This window comes from Eublepharis macularius, chromosome 7 (assembly GCF_028583425.1).
Source record: "Eublepharis macularius isolate TG4126 chromosome 7, MPM_Emac_v1.0, whole genome shotgun sequence".
NCBI classification, from domain to species: domain Eukaryota; kingdom Metazoa; phylum Chordata; class Lepidosauria; order Squamata; family Eublepharidae; genus Eublepharis; species Eublepharis macularius.
The window spans coordinates 82684023-82710818 of NC_072796.1; the positions used below are offsets into that span (position 1 = coordinate 82684023).

General features: G+C 41.7%; 1 protein-coding gene across 6 annotated transcripts in view; it reads left to right on the forward strand.

Annotated features, from left to right (window-relative positions):
* Positions 1–26796, forward strand: part of DTNA (dystrobrevin alpha) — a 236753-nt gene that overhangs the window by 204687 nt on the left and 5270 nt on the right. For 5 of the 6 annotated variants that reach the window (XM_054984554.1, XM_054984555.1, XM_054984558.1 and 2 more), the window contains 7 exons: positions 3760–3856; positions 5030–5050; positions 12691–12850; positions 14602–14691; positions 16353–16521; positions 19632–19764; positions 25949–25997. In XM_054984554.1, the coding sequence (XP_054840529.1) occupies positions 3760–3856; positions 5030–5050; positions 12691–12850; positions 14602–14691; positions 16353–16521; positions 19632–19764; positions 25949–25966 (688 nt within the window). In that variant the 3' untranslated portion in view covers positions 25967–25997. The remainder of the gene's footprint in view (positions 1–3759; positions 3857–5029; positions 5051–12690; positions 12851–14601; positions 14692–16352; positions 16522–19631; positions 19765–25948; positions 25998–26796) is intronic. The other variant, XM_054984556.1, reaches the window with a different exon arrangement.

Genomic DNA, 26796 nt, shown 5'->3' on the forward strand with positions numbered 1-26796 from the left:
CAGTCCCCATATTCTCTCCTCTTTTCCTGCTTCTATCTCTTCCTCCCACCCACTAGCCAACCTACCTTTATCTGCTCCCCTGTCTTCAGCTACCTGTAAAGCCTTTCAGAATCTGGAGGCTACATATCTTTGACAACTTCATCTAGAAAATACCTGTGTGCATGCTCAGATATGCTCGCCAGTCTCTTCTGTTCCCTCATTTTGGGTAATCTAGATAGCTTAGGCAGAAATTGAGCTTTCTCACTGGCCGCCTTCTTTTTGTGAAATAGTTTGCCTGACATCACATTCTGTCCTTTTTAGCCCTCAGGAAACTATATAAGAAGTGCTTATTTCAGAAGGACTTCTCCTGAGAATGAGTTAACTTGAATGTTTGGACTTCTGATGTTTATTATTGATGTTTTAAAATTTGTGTAAACGCATCTGACTAAGAGAACTGTGATTCTCGAAAGCTTATGCTACAGTAAAGTTAGTCTTAAAGGTGCTACTGGACTCTTTTCGATTTTGCTACTACAGACTAACATGGCTAACTCCTCTGGATTTAAAATTTGTGTGTTTCTGTGATTGTTAAATGTCCATAAGAGGTGGCTTAATTTAGGTTTATGATTTAGTTGTGCTCTAATCATAATGTATATGTATAGTTTTATTGTTCTTTTGTTTTAAATTATTGTTTCTCATCCATCTAAGCCACTCAAAACTATGGGATTAAAATATTTTGAATAAAATATTCATAACCATCAACTGCTATACAGTTCAGCAGATTAAACTGGAACAATATTTCTCCATGTAAAATGGAGGAATATTATTATTTCCAGTGTAGGAAATCCCATGCAATATATGTGTAGATTGTCTTATGTAATGTTAGCAAGTGTAGGCTTTTCACTGCGTGTTGATGCATTGGGAACCCTGAAATGGATTTCTCATGCTAGCTCAGTCTCATCAGATATTGGAAGCTTAACCAGATCAGTCCTGAATAGACATGGGCATGAACGGGGAAAAAAACCCAAACAGGCTGTTCGGTGTTCATTCCCAACGATGAACACGAACAGCTGACTGGACCCAAACATGTCCCATTAATGAACAGGTTTGGTGTTCGGAGTTCGTCGGCGCCATAGCAGCCCCCTTAGCACTTAGAGAGCCCATATTCACAGGGAATGTGCAGCAGGCTCTTTTCCAGCCACCATCCAAGTTTGGTCAAGATTGCAGTATGGATCGCAAAGTTATACATTCCCAAATTCGATGCCCCCAGGAAACTCCCAAGCAACACAAATGGAGCCGCCTTCCCCAGTTCCCTTGTGCCCTGTGCGGTGGTCCTGAAGGTGTGTCGCCTCCCCTCAGGGGGTGGGGGGTCTGGCAGCTCACCGGCGGCACCCCCCATGTGCCAGCCTGCCAGGCCTGCGGATGGGAGGAAAATTATCCACTTATGCAGCAAGTGGGTGAAGACTGCGGCCATCGGGCCTGACGGGCTCGGGGAGGCATTGGCATGCTGCCTCCCCTCAGGGGGTGGGGGGTCTGGCTGCTGGCTGGCAGCACCCCCCATTTGCCCGCCCACCAGGCCTCCAGGTCGGAGGCAGACAAAGCATCCACTTATGCAACAGGGTGGGTAAAGACTGCAGCCACCAGGCCTGGCGGGTTCGGGGAGGCGGTGGCGTACCGCCTCCCCTCAGGGGACAGGGGGTCTGGCCACTCGCCAGCGGCACCCCCCATGTGCCCAGCCACCATGCCTCCGGGTCAGAGGTGGACAAAGCATCTGCTTATGCAGGGGTGGACTGCAGGTGAGGACACCACCAAGAGTTTGGGATGGGGATGAGAGGGATGTTTCATAAAACACAACCCATTCCTCCAGGGATCCGTCACCCATTTCCTCCTCAAAATGTTGAGAGAGATCCTCTCCCCCCTGCGGAAAGACCTTTTTGGCCTCCTCTGCAGCCCCCACAGGTGAATTGGGGGGAGTGGGAGGACTGTCTGCTGCCCATGAGCCACACCCAGTACTGCTTTCCACAAGTAAACCAGGAGGACTGCCTTTGCACTTCACTCCACGACCACCCTTGGTGGCCACCACAACAGGAAGACTCATTGTGCCACAAAACTAGAATTAAGGAGAACAGAAAAGGAGAGAACACTGTGAGCCCTTAGCCAAGGTGCCCAGTGAGCTTGGCCCCAGGGCCTGGCAGCAGCCCTGGAACCAGAGGGAGAAGGTAGAGCCCTAGCTCAGCACATCCACAAGCCTGACCACCAGATCAGGCACTGTCTGATACTCATACTAATAATTATAATAATCAGGGTGAGCCCTTAGCCGAGGTGCCCTGGAACCAGAAGGAGTGGGTAGAGCCCTAGCCCAGCACTCTCAGAGTCCTGACCAGATCAGGCACTAATAATCATGGTGAGCCCTCAGCCGAGGTGCCCAGTGAGCTTGGCCCCAGGGCCTGGCAGCAGCTGGAACCAGAGGGAGGGGGTAGAGCCCTAGCTCAGCACATCCACAAGCCTGACCACCAGATCAGGCACTGTCTGATACTCATACTAATAATTATAATAATCAGGGTGAGCCCTCAGCCGAGGTGCCCACTGGGCTTGGCCCCAAGGCCTGGCAGCAGCCCTGCAATCTGAAGCTGAGGCTACAGCACTAGCCCAGCACACCCACAAGCCTGACCACCAGATCAGGCACTGTCTGATACTGATACTGATACTGATACCGATAATAATAATAATAATAATAATAATAATAATAATAATAATAATAATAATCAGGGTGAGCCCTCAGCCGAGGTGCCCACTGAGCTTGACCCCAGGGCCTGGCAGCAGCCCTGGAACCAGAGGGAGGGGGTAGAGCCCTAGCACAACACTCCCAGAGACCTGACCAGATCAGGCACTGATAGTAATGTGAGTCCTCAGCCGAGGTGCCCACTAAGCTAGGCCCCTGGCAGCAGCCCTGGAACCAGAGGGGATGTCTCTCTATCTCACCCACCACACACAGAAAAAAACCCAGCTCCGATGCACTCTCCCTCTCTCTCTCCCAAAATGCTATTAACAGCTCTGTCCCACTCCACTGCTTGCTGAAAGTGAAACCAGAACTGGGAGCACAGTGCCCTTTTATAAGCTGAGGACTCATTGAGAAACACAGGAGGCCTGTGGTTGGCTGTCAGAACTGCGTAACAGGGTTTGCAGGGATGAGAGTGGAGTTCCCATGGCCACAGAACACCCCCCTCCTCCCTCCCTCCCTCCCTCCTCCCTGGTGTCTGCTCCCACATTACCAATTGTAACTGATTTGCAGCTCCACGCTTGGAAGGAAGACCTGCCCATCAAGCTAAGTTGGGCTTTGATTGGGGTGTCCAGGGAGACAGAGGGAGTGCAGACAGAGTTCAGGCACTCCCCCACTCTGTTGCCGAGGCAATTGATTGAAGGCGCCTGAGTGTCTAGCTTCCTGAACAGCGGCCGAGCGCAACAAACAAGGCTTGTGCCCAACCACCTGTTCGGCTGGAATGGCTCATCACAAACGGCCCATTCGCAAGCAGCCAAGCAGCCTGTTCATGACTTTTTTTCCGTTCGTAATGCTGTTTGTGCCGATGTCTAGTCCTGAATGGTACTTCAGTGGGAGACCTCTGAGGAAGACCAGGATCATTACTCAGAGCCAAGCAATTACAAATCACCTCTGAATGTCTCTTGCCTCAAAAACCCTATGGAGTCGCCATAAGTTACCTGTGATTTGACATCACTTTCCACCCCCAGTGGTCCTATGTCTAATCTTAAATATATATTTCTCAGGCAAAGGAAGGATGAGCTGGAACAGAGGATGTCTGCTCTTCAGGAAAGCCGGAGAGAGCTCATGGTTCAGTTAGAAGGCCTCATGAAATTGCTCAAGGTAAGATACTCCAATTTCATAATAAGGCAGCTTAAATAGAGGGGTGGTATGCAGCATAATGGGGTGGGGAGGTGTTGTTGTTTGAATTGCCCAATCTGGGCCATTCCTCCCATAGATACATGTTGTGGGAAATGGCTCCTCTGTCAGTGCAGTAAGCTGACTGTTCCCAACTTTTGTGTTGCCCTTACAACTTTTGCAGCTTGCAACCAGGAGTGGACTGGGAAGAAAACCCTTCCCCGAGATAGGCACTGTCTTTCCCAGGCTACGCAGTATGGGGGGCAGGCCATCAGCCCATTGGTGGTTATAATGGCCAGTCCATCCCTGCTTGCAACATGACCAACCTTTTCATTAAAACATGAGTAACGGAGATGAGATCCAAATATCCTCTTCTCTAGATAATAAACTATTTTCTTGTTGCTTTCAGATATTAAGGAGCTGCATTGTCATATGCTCTGTTTTATACACTTCTTTCTTCAGCATGAAAGATCTGAAAAGTGACAAACGTGTATACATTCACATTCTTGGCCACAGAGTAATGAAGCCTAAAAAAGATAACTTCAGTTATTTGGAACTTTCCTAATATGTAATATGCAGTCATATTATTTTAAGTCACTTATTTTAATGAAGAAGTACCTCCTTTTTAACAGGGTATACATTTTGCCCACTATTCTTTCGGTAGTGCCTTGTTTGATTTTAACTTAGGGTCTCAGCAGAGCAGGACAAAACTGCTTTGTAAACTCATTTTTGCTGCCTTTGGAACTGGTCTTCACATTATATTTCGAGACAACAGCATTAGGAACTGGGAAATTGGGTTCAGAAGCTTGAATTTGGGTACACAATGTAACGTGAAGGTGTGGTGCTATACAGCTGTATCTATTGTTTCACGTATATGGTAAAAATTTAAAATGCCTATTGGATCAAATTATCTATTCTAACACTTTGTTTGCAACCGTGACTAGTCAGATGGCTCTAGAACTTGAGAAGCAGGACATAAAGGCAACTGTCCCCTGTGTTGTTTGTCCCCTCTCACTGCTGTTCAGAAGAGTACTGGCTTCAAGTCAAAGGATTTGTTTTACAATCAGTGGATAGATTTTTTGCCTACTCTGTAGCTTCACTTGTCTTTTACTTTAAACTCAGATTAACCTGACTCTTAATGGTCCAATCTTTCTTTAGGAAGAAGAACAGAAGCAGGGAGTAAGTTATTTACCCTGTAGATGTCACTAATTGTTAAGGAGTGCTGCTGTGATCCAAATGTGTGCTGTGCTATATCTGCTTGAAATGCGTGTTCATGCTCTAGACTGATAAATAACATTACCTTGCACACCTTTAACCTTTTATCTCAGGAGTTAAAGTACTTTGCATAGTCAGCTAATTAAGATTTATCGTTCTCTTGAGAGGTCAGTAATAAATGCAAGAGATTTCATTGGCACACTACTGATATATGGTCACTTTTGCCATGAAGAGCTGTAACTCTTTAGCACTGTTCAGTACAAGCTATAATCGTGCATGGACATGAGCAGCTTCCAACTAATTTGAAAGTGCAGAGATAATTTAGGTAGGTGAAATGCAACTAGCTGAGCTGAAATGTCTCCAGAATAATAGCCTTGAAAACTCTTTGACTTTTATTTATTTATTTATTTACTTATTTATTGTCCACCTTTCTCACTGAGACTCAAGGTGGATTTACACAGTGTGAGATTAGTACAGTCAGTATCAAGAGCATTTCCATAAACAATGCCATAGCATTAGCAGGAATCCAGTACAACACAGTGGTGAAGTTTATGGTTCCTAACTCATTAGCAAAGCATCTGAGACCCCCTTCCTACAATACAGCCCTCCTATCTGAATAAAAAGCTTTTATGAATAATTTGGTTTTGCATCATTTTTTTAAAAAAAAATCCATTGTTTTCAAGCAATTATTAGGAGGGGGGACTTTGAAGATAATTTTCTTTGTTTCTTTTTATATTAGGAAAAAAGAATAGAATCAATACAGATTATACAACAACAAAGCCCGTCTGACAGGGAGGGCAGTCTATAAATATAATGTAATGTAATAATAAAATAAATAAATAAATAAATAAAGTATTATCACATCAACATACAATGTCTATACAAAGCTTACAACGTAATTAGCTGTGGGGCTGCAACCTAACTCTGCAAGCCGATACTCTAGATCAAAGTGAAAAGATAACTTTCTAAAGACTGATCCAAGTTAATAATCTAGTATATTTCAAAAATAGTTTTGTAGCATTTTAGTATTTAAATGTCTTATATAGGGCTGCATTTATGTGTCCATTTGCACATGCATAAGCCATGCACTGAAATCAGTACTTGCTTACTGCTTTCAGTTTCTTAGCAAATGCTATGAGGGATTTCTCATGGTAAAGAACAGGTTTATTTCTCAGTTCAGCTACATCTGCATGCAGTAGAGAGATGCAAGCACAGATTAATTTATTTCATTTATTTAACTACTTCTGTGGTGCTATCTCTAGCTCAAAGACTCCGAAGGTAGCTTTAAAAATACTGTTAAAAACAAGATAATTAAAATACCAACATTAATTTTTTAAAACCAAATGGTCTTGTTGAGCCATTGGTGATCTAGCAACTTGCCTTTATTACATTTTGGCTGGGACATGATTTACAGTGAAATCCTAAAGAGAGTTACTCCACTCAAAGCTGATTGATTTCAGTGGGCTTAGACTAGAGTGACTCTGCTTAGGACTTCACTGTTAATTTAGTAAGAAATTCTGGGTTATGCTTGATGAAGAATAACATAAACAATACTTTACGTTTGCTTTGGATTTGTTTTATGGGGAAAAGGTTAAAAAAGAAAAAGATTGTTAACAATAATACTTTTTAAATAATTACAGAAAATAGGTTGAAGATGCTGTTTGCATTCAATAATGAAACATCTTAGTCTATAATATTTTATTTATTTATTTGTCATTTATATTCCACCTTTCTCATTGAGACTCAAGGCAGATTACATAGTGTGGGATTAGTACAATCAGTGGCAAGGACAAGGGCAGGCATTTCCATACAGTGTCAAGAACATTTCCATAAACAATGTCATAGGGTAAATGAATACAAGTTTACAAAGACATAGCATTAGCAAGGATCCAATATGGGGTTGAAGAATTGCAGAAACAGAACATAATCAATTCTAGGCCTTACATTAAACAACATGAGGCACAGGTGGTATATAGGAGTACGTATTTAAAGCAACAGATAATATGTAAGGCAACATAATGGTGAAATCTATGGTTCCTAACTCATTAGCAAAACATCTGCACCCCCCCTTCTTACAATACTGCCCTCTTATCTGAGAAAAAGACCTTTTTGAATAATTCGGTTTTGCATCGTTTGTGGAAAGCCAGGAGTGTGGAGGCTCTCCTGACTTCCTCAGGCAGGCCGTTCCATAGGTTAGGGGCCACCACAGAGAAAGCCCATGTATGGGCTGCTGTTGATTAGTAATTAGTAATAGTAATGACTTTTTAGAATGCAGACTAATTTAAACGTATGACATAGTTCTGCTGCACTAGATTTTCATACTTGAACATTTTCATGGTGAAAAGTGGGTTCTGAGTGTTGCAAAAAGCCCCTTGGAAAAATGCGACCTTAGTGGTCTTTCACTTTATTTCATGCCTACCCATAGACCCAACATACTGTTGCTTTTGTCCCATTTAGGGGACTTTCCCCTTCTTTGTTTCATGCAGTGCAAAGATCATGTAGTGAATGGGATGGCAACACTGTCTCACATAGTGAATCAGGTTCAGCAACCTGACAACATCACTGAAGGCAGATGAAATTCACTGTGAGTGGGGATAAAAAACAAATCTTTGCTACTGAACAGTCAAGCAAGTGCGTCTGATCTTCACAGCAAACTGTTAGCCTGGCTTTTCCAGTTCTGATTGTGCACTATGACTAACTGAAGAAGTAATATACTACAGATGGATGACAGCCACATTTGGATGAACATCCTAATATGCATGTCAGATGTGCACCTCCCTCTATATTCTGTCACCTCTATGCAACTGCCAAAGCAATTCCTTCCTTCCTCTCCCTGCAAAAAATATCATCTTGAAAGTGCTAGTGGTTTCCATGTGAGGATGGGATTTTGTGGTTTCAGTATTGCTTAGGGTTGCCAGGTCCCCTTACCCTCCCAGTGGGAGGCGGGGGAACCTGGCACTTACTGCGCTGCCAGGCAGGTGCAATGGCGTCACTTATGGAGGTGACATCATCGTGCCCTTCAGGAGTGCACGCGCTGAGCACTGGCCCAGGAGGTTCTCCTGGGCCCATTTCCCAGGCCTTTCCCCCCCCCACCAGCCACGTAAGTGATAGTGGGGGCTAGAGGCTGGGAGTGGAGCATCTCTGTCCCCACCGGGGGACCTGGCAGCCCTACTATTGCTGGAGCTGCTGCAGATAAAGTGCAGTAGCTACAGGACTTCCACTTGGCAGGTTTCCCATCAGTTTTCCTGTCCCAGTCCCCCAGAAGTGGCCATCCCCTCCCTAGGCCACCAGGGGTTTTGCAATTTTAAAAAAATTGCACTAGAATATCACTCTGTCACTATACCATTGTAACAACAAATGAAGTAGATCTCTGCCTTCCCACCTTTTTTAAAAAAGGGAAGTCTCTAGCTCCTTCCATTTTTCCTTATATCTCTGCAAGGGAAAGGACTAGAGTCTTACTTTTTAAAAAAATGAAAATTTGAAATTCAGAGAACCTGCTATACCTATTGTTACAACAGTATATCGGTATAACAATATTCTGGTGCCAATTTAAAAAAATAAAAAGTCCCTGGTAGAACAGGGAGGACATGGCTACCACAGGGACAGGATCAAGGAAAATAGCTACCATGTGGGCTGGAAAATCAGGATTTTCCCTCCCAAACAGCAGTCATCCTGGTTTTTCTGTGATCTTTTCCAAAACTATGGAACAAAGCAGGTTGGAGAAAAAGTGGAGAAAAGCCAGTGAAACCCCTAGAGGTGCACAAATGCACCACAGTGTTATAGGAAAGGGGGGGAACAAAACATTGTATAGATAATCATTGGTCAGACCAAAAACATTGGTCAGATAATGGCTGTTGTGGGTTTTCCGGGCTGTATTGCCGTGGTCTTGGCATTGTAGTTCCTGACGTTTCGCCAGCAGCTGTGGCTGGCATCTTCAGAGGTGTAGCACCAAAAGACAGCTACACCTCTGTCTTTTGGTGCTACACCTCTGAAGATGCCAGCCACAGCTGCTGGCGAAACATCAGGAACTACAATGCCAAGACCACGGCAATACAGCCCGGAAAACCCACAACAGCCATCGTTCTCCGGCCGTGAAAGCCTTCGACAATACATTGGTCAGATAATCTGTGTGGAATTGACCACAGTACAAAAGGGTTTAAAAGTTTCCGTGGGGACAAAGGTATTGGTAAAAAGTGTCCAGTTTGGCGCTGTTATATACCCTGTTTTTAAAGGGCATTGATTTGATGGCAGATTGTAGATATTTCGATGCCTTAGGTGTCAACTCAGTGCCATTTGCATTTTTTTAACTTCAAAACAAGCTTCTTTGTTGGTACCAGCCAGGTAATTTTCCCTGATGAGTTTACCCTTAGATTCCAGCAGAGGGAGCTACATATTTTGCTTCAGATTTTTTCTTCAAATATATTATTATACTGAGGATTTCTTGGCAGGATAAATCCAAACTATATTCCTGCCACATTTTATATATGAAATAGAAAAGAGTCCTGTAACACCTTTAAGACTAACCAACTTTACTGTAGCATAAGCTTTCGAGAACCACAGTTCTCTTTAAGATTCTTCAAGAGAACTGTGGTTCTCGAAAACTTATGCTACAGTAAAGTTGGTTAGTCTTAAAGGTGCTACTGGACTCTTTTCTATTTTGCTACTACAGACTAACTACTCTGATTTTATAGATGTGCAGTCAGTGAGAAAGTACAGATGTGATTCTCATAAAAGGTTGACTGCAAAAGAAAAGGAAGTATCTGTTACAGAACCCAATGAAATAAAACAAAACACCAGCAGGATGTGTGTGTCTCTCCCTGCCTGCCTTGGAGGCCTTGGGCATGAGTGAGAGAAAGACTAGAATACCTAACATCCTGAAGTTCTCTGTTCCTGCAAGTGTCTTGTTTTTTACTTTCCTCTCACTACTTTGGAGGGCTTTCAATCAATGATGTGGAAAGACCCTTGGATCCTAGAGAAAGTAATTGAAACATACTTTTTGCTGAATAGAATCCTTCTACTGTGAATGGTTCTGATGGACTCCAGATTTGTGAAGACTCCTTTTTGTTTCAGTTATCTTCACAGTCTGAGAGATGCCTTCAGTACAAGTGAGGAAGATATAATAAAAAATATTAGTCGGGTAAGACTGGAGATCTTTGCATGCATTGGGGGAACAGGGCACAGTGGTCTATAGTCAAGTGGGTAGGTGGTGCATAATTTAAATAATTTCACTAACCACAATAATAGAATAGAATGAGTTCCAGTGGTTTCCCCCATCTTGGATTTTTCAGTCAACCAAGAAAAAAGCTGAGAATGCAAGAACAGAAGAGGGGTGTGTGTGCTATGTGCCATCAGGTCATTTCCAATTTAGGGCTACCTTATGAATTAACAATCTCCAAAATGTCCTAACATTAACAGCCTTGCTAAGATCTTGCAAATGGAGTCTGTGGCTTCCTTTATTGAGTCAAGTCATCTCATTTTAGGTCTTCCTCTCTTCCTACTGCCTTCTAGCTTCCTTAGCATTATTGTCTTTTCCAGTGAGTTTTGTCTTCTGATGATGTGACTAAAGTACAACAGCCTCAGTTTAGTCATGTTAGCGTCTAGGGAGAATTCAGGCTTGATTTGATCTAGAACTCACTTATTTGTCTTTTTGGCCATCCATGGTATCAATAAAACTCTCCTCCAGCACCACATTTCAAATGAATCAACTTTCTTTCTGTCAGCTTTCTTCATTTTCCAAATGTCATGGCCATTCATAGTAATGGAGGAATACCAAAGTATGAATGATCTTGATCTTGGTTTTCAGTAACACATCCTTATCCCTATGGATCTTTTCTAGTTCCTTCATGGCTGCCCTTCTATATCTCAGTCTCCTCCTGATTTCTTGGTTGCAGTCTCCCTTTTGGTTGCTGATTGAGACAAGGAATAGAAAATCTTTAACAATTTCAGTTTCTTCATTGTCAGTCCTAAATTGTGTAATTCTTCAGTAGTCATTACTTTTTTCTTCTTGATGTTTAGCTGTAATCCTGTTTTGGCACTTTCTCCCTTGATCTTCATCAGTACAAATTCCAGGTTTTCCCTCCAAGTAACATGGTGTCATCTGCAGATCTCAAATTGTTAATGTTCCTTCTGCCAATTTTCACTCCAGTTCCTTCTAAATCTAGTCCAGTTTTCCTTACGATATGGTCTGCACAGAGGTTGAACAGATAGGGAGTTAATATACATCCTTGTCTGACACTTTTGCCAATTGGAAACCATTCTGTATTATTTTTTATCATCATCATCATTATTTGATATGTGGGGGAGCACTTATTTGGCAGAGACTGACAGCAATAGTATCTGATCTTTATATATTTTCTTTGTGTTTCCAGCTTTCTGATTGCATGACTTGGTTGTGACTGATGCTAAAACCCCTTGTACACTCAAACATACCCCTTAGGCTCGTGTAATGGACTCTCAAACATGTTTTTCCCTGGCATGTTTTTGCGTTGCATTTTAAAACCAAATGGCACATTGGCCTACATCTCTTCCCATGTTTCCAAATAATGTTTAGTTAAAGCAAGCGCATGACATGACATCACCTTTCCCCACCTTCTGCAAGCCGCAGTAAAGATGAACAGGGGCAGAGAAGCATTGAGCACAGCAACTATGTCCCATGTCTCCTTTAACTAAATATTACCAGAAGATACGCAGAAGAAATGTGGAATTGCTGTGGCCATGGATTTTAAACAATGCAATCCAGAGGCTGCTTCTGAAGAAGAAGACTCATGGCTACCCCATCCATGGGACATTTCAGGCATGAGATGAGCAGAGGTGGTTTGCCTTGGCCTTACAATGTCAGTTTCCCTTGGTGGTCTCCCCTCCGAGTATTGACTGTGCTATTGAAGTGTCCCCGTGTCAAATATATCATTTGTTAACCTATTGAGACAGCTCAACAATAAGTGGGTTGAGAAGCCCCATCAAAAGCATGGCACTCAGATCAGAGCTTTTAACTTCAGCATCAGTGGATGGGAAAGTTACATAAATAATATTGTATTGTTACTATCTTGCAGTGCGAACAATTTGGTGAGGAATTGTTTAATAAATTTTAAAATTAGTCCTTCTTCCCCTCAAAAGAAAAAAACAGGAAAAAAATGTTTTTAAAAAATCTTTTTTCTCATTAATAGGTAAGAGACATTTCCATTCAATTCATGAAGTGTCCTTATACTGAATCAGACTATTGATGTACTGTGACTGGCAGGGGCTCTCCAGAGTTTCAAGTCAGTCATATCACTTAATTCTGATCAATGTACTGTATTTATTTTTTTTAACTTAAAATTTTATTTTTTTTAAACAATGTCAATTTGAGCTCACGTATTTATGAACAGGATCTATTTGGCTCCTGTACCTATCCCCCCTTCCTGTGCTTTGTTTTTGCTAACATGTACATCTGGCTCTGTTAACTAACAAAAGAAAATGCATTAGCTTTCCATCAGGAATATCCTATTATTTGGTGTGACATGATCTGTTTTTTGACTAGTGTGCGGCTGAAATGGATATGAAGATGACAGCCCTGGAGTACTTTCTTTTGTAAGGCATGCTCACCTGTATGTACCTTTTCCCCCCAGACCCAAGGGGCAGGCTCCCCTCGTTCTTCTCCCAGCCACACTATCAGTCGGCCTATTCCTATGCCCATCAGATCTGCATCTGCTTCCTCTACTCCAGCCCATACACCTCAGGACTCTCTGACAGGCGTGGGAGGAGATGTGCAGGAAGCTTTTGCACAAGGTGAGTAGGGTGAACTTCCCCCTGTTACAAAGAAGTTACAGTCAGGTGTAGTCAGTAAATAGGCTGTTGGTTAACCTTGGGCTGCTTTCACACAAAGGATTTTCCCCTCTTCAGCCACCAATTGATATGCTCCCCCACCCCTGCCCATTTCCACATGATGTCCTCCATTTGGGCACAAATCATGAACAGCCCATTCTCACATAAACTCCACTTTATTTTAAATCTTACAAAAATAGATGTTTCTCCAGCAGGATGTTATCACCTCAAGAATTTTAATGAATTTGGTGAAGCCCTCTGTAGTTAATACATTTATTGCAAAGCAGTGGAATTGTACTATTCCTGTACAATGCTATTCATGTACCACAAAAAGATTTTAAAGAGTGGGTGGAGGATCATGACATCATGTGACAACACAGCAACAGAAGGGGGACGGAGGGTCAGTATGCATCGGGTGTGAAATGGAGAACATAGCTAACAACCAGTAGAAAACAGATTGTCCTGAGCAGTCTGGAAACTCCATCACAAGGGCAGTTTCACCCACAATCATGCCAACAACATGACCACCACATACAATTGCCATGAAGAGAAATTGTGCTCTGCTGCTCTATTGTTACTTCTGCCCATGCCACATATTGTCTATGAAAATGGGGTTGTAATTTAAGAAAGATTTTTAAAAGATACATTTTGGACCAGTAATATCAGTGAGAAGGGTTTTATTAGGATTGATGTATAATGGAGGGTGGAATATGAGAATACAAGTTAAGCTGTCTCATTAGTGTAAGCTTTCTCAATTATCTCTAAGAGACACAACATCCTGTATTAGTCAAGTACAGAAAGATGCATTGTGTTCTTCTGACCATAGCAGCTATTATTCTTCTGCATAATGTACAAGTATGCTCTATATTGTGTGGTAAAGTGATACTTCTTTATGCCAACTGCTTGACTGCCCAGAGCCGTCTTCATCCGGCCGTATTACAGAGTGATTCTTTAATTATGAGCACTAGTTTCCCTGTGTTAGTGCAGTACAGAGCAACTTTGTGTATAAGACTGCAGCAGTAGAAGGATAAATATCTGTATTTCAGCATTTCTCAGTTTTATGACAGATTCATCAGAAGTGGAAGAGGAAAATTCATTCCAAATCAGCTAAATTAAACTTGCATGGATTCACAAATTTTGTTGTTTCTTTGCTCAGTGGGGAGTTATACCGCACCATTCTGTTTCCAGCAAATCACTCAAGCTAGCTTGCAATCTTGAAATAATAACAATATGCAATAAAAATACCAAAAAGCTGTTTCAATACTTGGACATGCCTAGATGAATATTTTTACTTTTTCCCTTGATCAGCTGACCATGTTTTGGATTATCTCTTCGGTTTCAAAAGCAATTTCCCACATGGCCAGGTGGGGTGAGGGAGCTGTTCTTAGAAAACAATGCAAGCTCAAAGCAGCCTTGGGCACACAGTGACAGCACTACTTGTGCAGTATATTGTATTTGATTCTGGTTTAGAGACATTTTAATTAAACGAAGCAGCCCATGCTGTGAATGAAGTACAGGAAAACAGAAAACATATTCAAATTAGAGTTGCAGAAGCCTCCTGTCTTGCAAAGAGCTCAAAGATGCTTTCCCCCCTCTTTGTTACATGTCTGCCTTAGTTATGCTCTAGGTTGTCAAACTTGTATGATGTTAAAGAGCTCAAAAATACATATATGTTGCCAGAAATAGGTGAGTTCTTTGCTTTTCTTCTCTCTCAGGCACAAGAAGAAATTTAAGAAATGACTTACTGGTAGCAGCAGATTCTATTACCAATACTATGTCTTCACTGGTGAAAGAACTAAACTCAGGTCTGATGCTTTTAAAGTGCAATTATGTTTCACTTTTTTTAAAAAAGGTGCAGCTGGGGGGAAAGAAAATACTTATGTTGCATACAATGATTTTTAAAGATTCAAACAGATAAAAACTAAATGCACTTAAATGCCAAGTCAGTTACCCCATTCCAAGGTGTGAAAGTACAGTAGGGAGTCACATACCTGTGGCCATATTTTCAAAGTCCTGCTCTGATAGATTTGCCCTCACACACACATCTCACACATGTTACCCAAAGAGCAGATCTCCTTGTGAGTAGGGGGAATTAGCAACAAGGAGAAGCTTACCAGAGGGGGGTAACTGGGATCTTTTGCGCCAATGTATACAAGGATCCCTTCCTCTAGAGAACCTTTTCAATAAGCAGGCAGATGTTCAGTTAAAAAGGGGTTTTTATTTAAAATACTACAGATCAACTGCACACAAAACACACAGCACACATACAGAGCTAACTGGGGGAAAAAAGCAGGGAGGAAAGTTGGAGAGAGTTGCAGTTGGGTTTATAGTTACCAGGTCCAGAAAAATGGTGGGTGTCCGAGGGAGAGCAGCTTCAGTGACCAGTACTTCATGGGAAGAGAGAGAAGGGCTCAGACATGCCATCTGAGGGCATGTGGAAGGTCCAGAACACACACAGAGAGCACATAGCAGGACAGTCAGATATACTGTGAAACATGCCGCAGGGCAGGACTGAGTCTCTTCCCTAAAACAATGCCTTAATTGTTCTTCCCTGGGTGGGACAAAGGACTGGTAAACTGTCTCTAGGGCGAGACTATAAGGCTGGTGAACTGTCTCCAAGGTGGGACAATGAACTAGGAAGGTTTGATTTGGTCTTCCTGAGAGGAACTATAGGTGTAAAATGATTATATGATGACCCACGATGACTGGATGGGTGAGACTATAATAGAGTGGGTAAAGGGTAGAATTTGCAGGGTGTGTGAATGGATTCATTCAAGTACTTCTGGAGACCTCCATTGTTCTATCATTATGCACAAACTCCAGGGTGTTGGGCTAAGTTAATCTTACTTCACTTCTCACATTCCAGTACTTTTCCATCTCCTGCCTAGTCAGGCAGCTTGTCTGTGTTTTAAACACATGAGCAGAGGGGCTTATGATATTGCCATATTCATAAGCCTTAATATCATGAAGGCAAATATGACCACTTACACACATACCTCTTTAAAACCACCCCTTGTTCATGAAGTGAAGTTGCATGAATTAATGCTACTTAGGTAGTGCTGGAAGTGATCCTGAAAAGAACAGTCCCAAGTTGTCAGGAATTTACCCAAGAATGCAAGGACATAAGCCACTGTTGGACTGTGGCCTCATGCTAGCCCTGCTAACCACCTGCTTTGCTGTTGAAGTTACTGAAAATGTCTGTGGGGATTTAGCATACTCCCTGTGTAATTTAGAAATGTTAAGTGCACTAAACCATCACACCTAGCACCCCAGCAAATCAACTTTCTTCAAGCACCCTATTAAATAGCATCAGCAGCACAGGAGTGAAATACTTAGCTGTGTAATTAGCACTGTATGCATAACAGGTTGTATTTATAGCCATTTAAACGGACAATGTAAAGAAAACTAATGCTATAAATTACAACAGAGACATACTATAGTACCATCATCACTCTTCTTCCCACAGAAGTTGGAAGTGAGACGGAGAGTAATGTGGACTCTGAGTTTGGTCGGACTCATTTTGATGACCTTGTTCCATCACCAACTTCTGAAAAGGCATTCCTTGCGCAGATCCATGCCCGGAAGCCAGGCTACCTTCACAGTGCAGCTGCCACTGGGACCATTCGCAGTGATATGTGAGTATTTTATTTTCTTCTTCTTCTTACATATTACCTTTTGGCTTCTTCAGTAAAGCTCTGAAGCTAAGTGAAGGTAGCTTGTGTACACAAAATATCAGGAGCAATCTTTAAGCTGAAATTAAACCAAAAATAGCAAGTTGAGTGTAAAAGAAAAATCTCATTTTAAAAATGATAGGGAAAATAGTTGTGCAATGTTTTTAACTTGAAAATTTAGCAATGAATATTTACCCTAACAGAAATACAGAAATGGAGCAAAGGGGTTAAATTACATGCAGAAAGGTTCAGGCTGGATATTTGGAAAAACTCTTCCATGGTTAGAGTAGTTCAAAGGTGGAAGCAGCTGCCTAGGGAGGTGGTGATCTCCCCTTCACTGGCAGTTTTCAAGGAGAGGCTAGATGAATATTTGTCAGGGATGCTTTAGGCTCATCCTGCATTGGGCAGGGGGTTGGACTAGAAGGTCTGTACGGCCCCTTCCAACTCTGTGGTTCTGTGATTCTGTTTTCAGTGCATAGTTCTTTACAGATAAATTAATTTGGCAGTTGCCAATCTTAAAACAGAATTTCCATTTGATGTTATAGAAATATACTTACATTTTAGTCCTTGGGACTGTGTCTTCTACTGAGGACTATAGATAAAAGAGCAAAGTCTGATCATGATTTTAGATGTAAAGTGCATAGAATAGCAGATATGAGCAATTGCTTAGGGCTCATCTTGCCTTTACAAATTGAATAGAATAAGTACAGTCTGAAGATCTCTCTAGACATGCAGGTTTTTAAAGAGTTGGGTTTGACTTCCCCAGACCCTACTCGGGTTCCCGCAGCCACACAACAACTGTGGGGAATGGCTTTTAAAGAGTAAAAGAGAGCCCAGACAGCCTCAGAACAGTACTATGGGAGGAAGGAAGGGCTCCCCCCTCCCCCCTCAAGCCATTCTCTAAAATAGCAAGTGGGGGGATATTTATTTTTGCAGCTCCATGTGGAGTATTCTGTGCATGTGGAGCAGTAAAACCAGGGAAATACCACCCTCCTTATTTTGACATAGGGAATCAGCTGAGAGAGGAAACAGGAGGCCCCCCCCCCTCCCCGGTGGCATTCTGGACATTTAGGCTCACTTTTATTTTTAACAGCCATTCCCCACAGCTGCTGTGTGGCTGTGGGGAACCTGAGTTGGGTCTGGGGAGCCCAGACCTAACTCTTTAAAAACCTGCACATCTAGAGAGACCCTCACTAATAGGAGTCACTTGAACTGACATAGGTTTGGATCTTGCTGACAGAAGGATTTCTGCCAGCAGAGTATAACATTCTTCTCTTCCCCTCCTGTTGTAGCCTAAAATGCCCCTCCAAATGCTGCTTATGGGAATATGGGAGATCAAAATCTGCTGCAGGAAGGGGAATCAGTGAAAATTGCCCCTTCCATCAGTGGAAATCTTTCATGGGATCCAACCCTTAGACAGGAATATGAAGAGCCACTCAACTAATCACATATGACCAAGGGGGCTTTGAGAGTTGTCTGTCCAAATGCAGCTCAAATGCCCAAATGACAAACTGTTTTTTGAAACGGTGGGAACTGTCAAAAGCAGTTAATAATACCACATGGAAGTCTACAGCTGAAAGAAAAGGTAAAAAAATTAAACTTTAAAAAAAAATCTTGACCTTTGTGTGGTATTATTAAATATCCAGACTTTCTACAGATGGCTCCACTGCTGGAGATCAGGAATACTGGTTCATTACTCTCATACCCCGTAGGCCAGGGCTTTGCTGTCTCCTGTTTCTTTCTGGTTCATATGCTTGATAGTGACCAGTACAAGCTGTGCAGTACGCATTTATCCACTCACTGTGTTTTCCAGGGAAAGTAGTACTTGTCTTTCCTTGAGAAACTTCCTGTGCTGTCAGTTGTACATCTCAGAACCAAACAAGATGCATGAGTCCTTCCTGGACTATACTGTTACCCAAATAGGCAGTCTCCTAATTAGTTGGGGGAACTTAGCTTAGAGGAGACAAAGCGAGAGGGGTAACTGGGATTCTCCACCTATGTCTCAAGGATAGAGGTCCGTTGAGGCAGCAGCAAAACAGCCATCATTTTGTGGAGAAGAGAAGGGGCCCAAAAGGATTTGGAGGAGGGTGTTCAGATCCAAAGACACACGCAGTGGTGGCTAGGAAGTACAGATATAAGGCAAAATGCTCCCTGGAGCAAGCTGGCATCTTTGCCTCCCAAACAATGACTTAATGAGTTGTCCGGAAGTGGATAATGAGTTGGGAGAGACTTAATGGGTCTACCTGAGGTGGACTTAGGTGTAAGTAGTACTTGATGATCTTTTGAGTACTGGATGGGAAAAGCTACCAAGTTTGGTGAATAGCATTAAGTGGTGCTTAATCAGGGTAAATGGGTGGGGGGAAGTGAGGCAGGGAGTGGATGAGATTAGTCAGGAGTTTCTTGAGAAACCTCATTGTTCTAAGTTATGCTTCTCTCCAGGGCATGGAGAGGGCCATTAGTCAGTCAACCACTGTGACTCCCTTCTAAAATATTTTTCCAGGCTTTTATCTGGCTGGCATCCATTTTTTTTTATTTCAGGCCAGGCAGTGGCCTTGCAGCTATGCTATATAAGGAAGGGTTTTTATGATTTCATATCTATAAACTGCCCATCAGTGGCAGGAGGGATCTGACTGATAGCAATACACTTCAAACTACTGGTGTTGGGGATTTTTTTAATGCTCTATTTTTTTTAAAAAAATGCTTCCTGTGTTTAGCAATCTGCCAGCACTTAAAGAGGGATAGGCTAGAATTTCTTTCTGTGATCTGGTGGTTTTTACAGTGCATGGAATTCTTTGCCTGAGGCTGCATTCACAAAAAGAACTCTCCCAATTAATTTTACAGAACATGTTGCTAGACCACAACATGCATTGCAAGGGGGGATTATAGCCATTTGGAAGATGAAATGTGACAAAAGATGGAATAACATAAAACTGCATCTCTGAAGGGAAGTGTGTTTGTCTCTTTATGTATATAATTTGTAGTACAAAGAAAAGCATAGTTATGACCTTGCCCCTCAGCATTCATTGAGATAGTAAAAACCTTCCTGGGAGCTATTTATTAATAATTGTGTTTAGGGTTACAGAAGATGGAGACCCCTATGTCAGAGCAGATGATGAGAACTATGAAAATGATTCTGTACGCCAGCTGGAGAATGAGCTCAAGATGGAGGAGTATTTGAAACAAAAGCTGCAGGATGAAGCTTATCAGGTAATAAAGTAAAATCATAGCAAAATTATCTAGGTTAAATTGAACCTACACTATGATAGATTTTCTTCTTGTGTCAGAACTATATCATATAGATGTCAGTTTCCAAACAATGATGAAATTCACTTATTTTTCTGTAAAAGTTTGCAGGAAACCTTGTTGATCCATTAGAGGAAACACATCAGAACAAACTAGCAGTGTAAAACCATTCACTAGGACCAAGCAAGATGTCACAAAAGAATGATCAAATATTTGAGTTCCCTAATACTTCTTCATCAGGCTACATGTTCAGAACGAAAACACAAAGCAGGGATGTGGGGAGAGAATGTGATGCTTCTGGGCATGATGGAGAAGTCCAATTCTGAAGTTTGTTGAAATTCAGAAATTTCTCTGGATATTAATGCTCTGAAAAGTGCTTGTTTACAGATCTGCATAAAGCTGATAGTAGCTTTTGAAGGCTAGTCATTAGCGTATCACAAAAACTGCTATCATTCTATACCATCCATGTGGATTTTCACCCCATATTAGGTGACAGTATGAATATGAATGGGCATGTTCATCACATTAACTATGAAGTTATGCCATACAATGTGAATGAGATATTCACATAATCACCAAAGGCAGAACTTTCATATTACCCAGTATCTACCCAAATGTAGTGCTGCTTAATAGAGCACTCGCACATTCAATAGAGAGCTCACACATTTGACTGAGGGCCAAGCTACACATGACGAATGACACTTGAACGGCAAGTGGATTGAGTGGAGGGCAAGTGAACAGGAAGAAATACACTTGCTGTTCAAGTGTCATTCGTCATGTGTAGCTTGGCCCTGAGAATCATCAAATTTAAGTCTTCAAGTGCCCTGACCAGGATAGCCTACGCAAGCCTGATCTCATAGGATCTTGGCTGCTAAATAGGGTTGGCCTTGGTTAGTAATTGGATGGGAAACCCCCAGCGAAGACCAGGGTTGCAGAGGCAATGGCAAACCACTTCTGTTAGTCTCTGGCTGTGAAAATCCCACCAGGGGTTGCCATAAGTCAGCTATGACTTGGTGACACTCTTCATCTCCAAGTATTCAAGTAGTGAAAAATTGTTATATGTATAAAAGCTAAGATATACACACACATGTATGAACAAGCTTTGTATTTTTTTTTGGTGGGACAACAATTCATATATTGGCTGTTTTCACGTCTTACCTGCCGCTGGAACATCGTGCAAAACACCCGGAAGACAGCATCTTCTTGCACGAAATCGCACCAGGAAGACACAATTTTGCACAAAAACAGTGTCTTGCTGGTGCAATTTCGCGTAAGAAGATGCTGTTTTCCAGGTGTTTTCCTCATTGTTCCAGTGGCAAGTAAGACATGTGAAAACAGCCATTGTCTCTTAAGGAAATATTATCTTTATTGAAAGCCAAAAGTTGAACTTAGCACCATGTAAAAAAACAAAACAAAAAAACATGGTACATTTGAAATGGCTGCCACTACACCAAAGCTTACACCAATATAACTAATTTAATCCTATATTCTTCCAATAGTGTCAAAATCAATAATAGCATAAGGGGAAGGTACCATAGCAACAATGTCAGCCATCAAATCAAAATGTATTACTGGCACAGTCTTATGATCTCACTTACTATTATGATGTCATGATTACTACTATCTACCACAAAAGACAGAAAGCAGGTTTTCAGGTGAAGCCTATGGTAGTCCTACCAGCACAGTGGTTAAGAGGACAGCAACCCATACCAAAAGCAGTGAGCACCAGGACCCCCGGACAGAAAACTTACAGCCAGACCCCTCATCTTTGCTGGTTCTCCCATAGCTAAATTGTGGGTGAGATGCAGACTTTCAGCTATTTCTCTGTGGATTCCAAGGGATCAAGTCAAAGGAAGGTGAATGGTCAGAAGAAAGGGATTTCCCTCCCCAATTTTGACAGCACAGAGCATTTCCAATATTCAGCTAAAAAGGCAGTGATGACTGAGATCCCCTTAAGGCTATTTTTAGTGGCTTGGGAAGATCTAACAAAGCAGACAACTCAGTGGTGTATGGTAGAAAAGAATTAGCAAACACAAATGGCATGATTAGTCCAAGATGAAAGAAGGCGACACATTTCCCTTCTTTTGTCTGGGTGACTGGTGCAGCTCTTGTTTTTCTGTTTACAACAATGCTTTATCCAAGTCAAAAAGCAACTATGGATACAATGTGCTGGAAAGAAACCCTACTTTTCTTCTGCATATCCTTCCCCATACCTTTCTGTTCTTGTGGAGGGCAATTTTGTATTTCCTCATAACTGGAAAGAGCCCACATCAACCAGACGGATTTTGGAAATGATGAGATAGTTATCTTCCAGAATATTCTCAAATTCATAATGATGAGTTATGACTGTTCCCCTTAGTCAAATGATTAAGGGAAGCACAGCAGAATCTCCAGACTATCAATTGCTTCCTGGGCATCTGGATAATCGAAGCAGTTGAATGTGGTGAACATTCCATAAGAAATGTTTTCAGACATCTGAAGAAGACACCAGTGGAGTCACAATATATGATACTTGTTGTTCCTTTAGGAAGACTTGTAGTGTGGTCTATAGGATAGTCAGAGAAGATGTTCCAGCTGTTTGAAGCATTATTGATAGGGGCAAGAGAGCAGGTCCTTCTCTCCCATCCTCTGATTAAGAAGTACCTCCCAGCTTCTTCCCCAGTTTCACTGTAACCAGTTTGCCAGTTTCCTTCATCGCATTCCAGTGCAGTTCTGAGACTGCATGCTCATCTTTCCTTTTGAGCTTCTGGACGCTGCCTCCTTAAAGGTCCTCAAAGGTCTTTTCCTAACAGCTCTATCACTAGCCTGCAGAGTTTACAAGCTTGGAGTGCCCTTGGTGAACTCTTCATTTTTAATGGTATAAAACTTCTCTGATACTTTGCTCTCAAGAGTAGCATAGCAGCTTATTCTGCTGTCCTTCTGTTCACACCAATCAGTTGTCCATGGAATGGGAGTAGCATTCCTTGGCAATCTAGACCTTGAAGTTCTACAACACCTGAGCCAAGCCTCACAGAAAACATGGGGGTTTATCTCGCTCCATTCCATCTCTCCAGGGAAAAAGGTATCTACATCTACTTAGATGACTGAGGAGCTTGGTCTGTGTGTGTGTGTGTGCGCGCGCGCACTGTCAAGTTGCAGACGATTTATGGTGACCCTGACAAGGGGCTTTCAAGGCAAGTGAGAAGCAGAGGTGGTTTTCCTGTGCCTTCCTCTGCAGAGTTTTCCTTAGTGGTCACGCATCCAAGAACCAAGCCTGCTTAGCTTCTACAATCTGAGTGTGAGGAGAGAGGGGAACGGCACACACGGTCAGCGTGAGCTCTCTGATTTTAAAGACTGTTTTACCTTTTAAAGACTGTTTTAATGAACGTAGAATTTTTTTTTTTTGCTGAAGCTTTAAGATCCTCACAGAGTGATTTAGAGTACTCAGCTCTTAATTTTTAATCTGCAACTGCTTTTTAGAAACTATAAAGCTGAACCGGGCTATCTCACAGGTGTTTCATTGATACGGCTCTTCACAGACGGAATGGAAATATAAAATATAAAAGCATGCCAGTAACTCATTAACACTCTACTTTCCTTGAAACAAGTGCTCTACTAATTAGATAGATAACTTTTGCTGTTTTTGGAGATACTCTCTGACCTTGGAGCTTTGAGGCTGTTATGTGAAGAGAGGGATGACTCAGCAATCAGACAGCTTTACTGGCAAGGGGAGAGGGGTTGGGAAACGCCCCAGAGAATCTGAAGAATCTGAAGATGAGGAAGTGGCGTGTCTCCCTCGTATCAAGCAAACGAAAATTAGGGAATTTTTCCCTAAGAAAACAAAGGATATGTTTTCCATCCCGGTGTCAAATCCTTTCTCCCCGCTGGCAGAGATGGCTGATGTCGAATCCACACTGAAGGAAACCAATGACAAACAGCCTTCTAACTCCTCAAACAATAATACTCTTAACTCAAAGAGTCTCAATAAGGATTCAACTACTTGTGCTCAGCTGAGAGATAGTGCTAGAGAAGGAGAAGGTTGCTTCTACAATCTAACTAAACCTGATCGGACTAAACTTGATCTAAACTTCTGAGATCTACTGAACTTGATCTATGTAGTCTTCAAAATTGCTTGTTTTGTGAGGCATGCTTACTCGTTCCATTAGAGGAGCATCTGCATCCTACCCATTGTACCCCAAATCCACTTTCCCCCCCTTTTTGCTATCATAGTAAAGATTACATTTACACTGACATATGGGTATGGATCGGGAGGGAAGGTGGCATGGTATAGCCAAATCTCGTAGGATCTTGGAAGCAAAAAGGGTCAGTATTTGGATAGGTGACCATCAAGGACAACTCTGCAGAGGAAGGCACTGACTTCTTACTTGCCTTGACAGTCCTTTGCTGGGGTCATCATAAGTCAATTGTGACTTGATGGTACATACACATGTACACATGGGTATGGGTATGGGTATGATGAGGTAACATCACTACATAAATTCACTACATAATTTGGAGTTGTACAAGCATAGTAGCAATCCTGTTATTGAGATGTACTGTGCAGTTAACTGAGAGTACAGCCCTGTTCACAGCAGTGGGGCTGACCTCCAAATAGTTATGCATAGTACTAGTTTTCAGTGATTGTGGGAAAACATCTAAGGTTATTCCACATACAAGACTCTCTACAAATTACCTTGGATCAAAGCTTATAACAATATGAGAATGCAATTTATACTTTACTCTGTATAAGAAAGGCTCCTTAAATAAGATTTATTGTGGCTAAATAGGCAGAATAAGATCAGCCCAGGCAGGGGACCATTAGCAGCCTGAAATAGTTCAGCTGAGAGGGAACACCTCCTACATCTTTCCAGGAATTAATAAAATGCAGTGGAAAAGGAAAGAGAGAAGCCCAGACAGGAAGCTCATACAATGAGTTTCTGAAGGGACCACCACATCTTTGCAGTTTATAACTTATTGAAGTATTAAAAAACAAAATAATAAGCTACCTAGCTAGAAAGACAGTATTCACATGGAACAGATAAATAAGGTAGTTACTATGTAGTACTGGCATTTTTTTTCTATTTCTGTAATTTGAGACACCTGACTGTCCAGACTTTGACTAAAACTTGCCTGTCCAAGCAATTACATTCCTGTTGTACTACAAAGCGCAATACTCAAGCAGGAGTTCCAAGAGAGTCTCCAATGCTCTGGAACTTGCAGGAAATGAGAATTTGTATTCAGTTGAACAGAGAGCCAACATAGCATAGTGGTTAGAATGTCAGACTAGGCTATGGGAAGCCTAGGTTCAAATCCCCACTCTTGCCATGGAAGCTTCCTGAGTGATCTTGGGTCAGTCACACACTCTTAATCTAACATCCCTCACAGGGTTGTTGTGAGGATAAAATAGAGGAGAGGAGAACAGTGTAAGCCACTTTGAGCCCCCCTTGGGGAGAAAGGAATAGATCAATAACTAAATTTATCTATATAGATAAATTTAGATATAGATAAATAAATAAATAAATTTATCTATATACCGCCATGAGCCTGCTGGTGTGGGGAGGGCAGAATATAAATCAAATAAATAAATAAATAAATAAATCTATTTTTATTTATTTGTTTGTTTGTTTGTTTCATTTATTGTCCACTGAGATTCAAGGCAGATTAAACAGTGTGACATTAGTACAATCAGTTTCAAGGACATTTCCATAAATAATGCCATAGGGTAAATAAACACAATTTTACAAAGACATAACATTAGTAAGAATCTAATACAAAGTTGAAGAAATGTTGAAACAGAACATAAGCAATTCTAGGGCTGCCATTAGACCACACAAACCACAAGAAGCTCATAGGAGCACATATTTAAGACAACAGGTAGTACGTAAGGCAACATAGTGGTGAAGTCTATGGTCCTTAACTCATTAGTAAAGCATCTGAGAGCCCCTCCATACAATACAAAAGCCTTTTTGAATAATTTGGTTGTGTATCATTTGCAGAAAGCTAGGAGAGTGGGGGCTCTCATGCCAATTCTCAGCTATTCTTGCATGCAAACAGTCTTATTTCTCATACAATATTATTGCATGTACTCTTTCACCTGTCTTGTGTACTACTACAAGAATGCTAGTTTGACTGTTCACATGTTCTGTTTTTCCTTCTTTTTTATTCACAGGTTAGCTTGCAAGGATGAGTACCCCATCCTTGTATCACTCTCCTCTGAAGTAAGTATTATATATTCATCTACGAGTGTGGTCTACTACTGGCTGTACCAGAAGGCCACCTCAAGAAGGGGGGAGGTGTGCATGTGAAAGACAAGCAGTACTTCCTCAGCATAGATTATTGGCAAATCCAGATGTCTGAACTCTGCTGCCTAAGACAGGGGTAATGCATCAGCAAAATGAAAGCTACAATTTGTCTGTCTGTCCTGCTACCTTCTTGCTGGGGTAGGAGGAAGTTCTGCTGATGTACTTCTCTAAACTGAGACCAGCAAAAAGAAGGCTCTCACTCTTGTGTTCACAATCCCATCATTCCCTTCCTCTGAGATATTTCAAGTAGAAGGAGGAAGCAGAAAGAAGCAGAGAGCGAGAAGGTTGGCAGCTGGGGAATAGCTGCCCCTCAAGGTCCCTTCATACTGCCAATTGGTACTTCTAGAATTATATAAATGAAACTTTGGCAAATGGCAGTCACATGTGTCTCATAATGGTAGCCTCTACAATTATGTTGTTTTTATTAATATACCACTTTTTAAAGCACTTACGACTTGATATTGGTTAAACATGATGAAAACAAGCAAGTTAATGGGCCTAGAACAGAAACAGTAATCCCATCCATCTTTATTATTAATTTCCATTTTTAAAATGTTCAAAGCTACCCACAAAGACAAAGATGATATCATAGTTATTAAAGATGTAAAATATTAACATGATAAAATATTTAAGTACAGCATTTAAAACACAATAAAAATCTAATTTTGAAATGTTCTTTGAAATAAGCATTAGGATGCCTGTAGTAAAAGAGCTA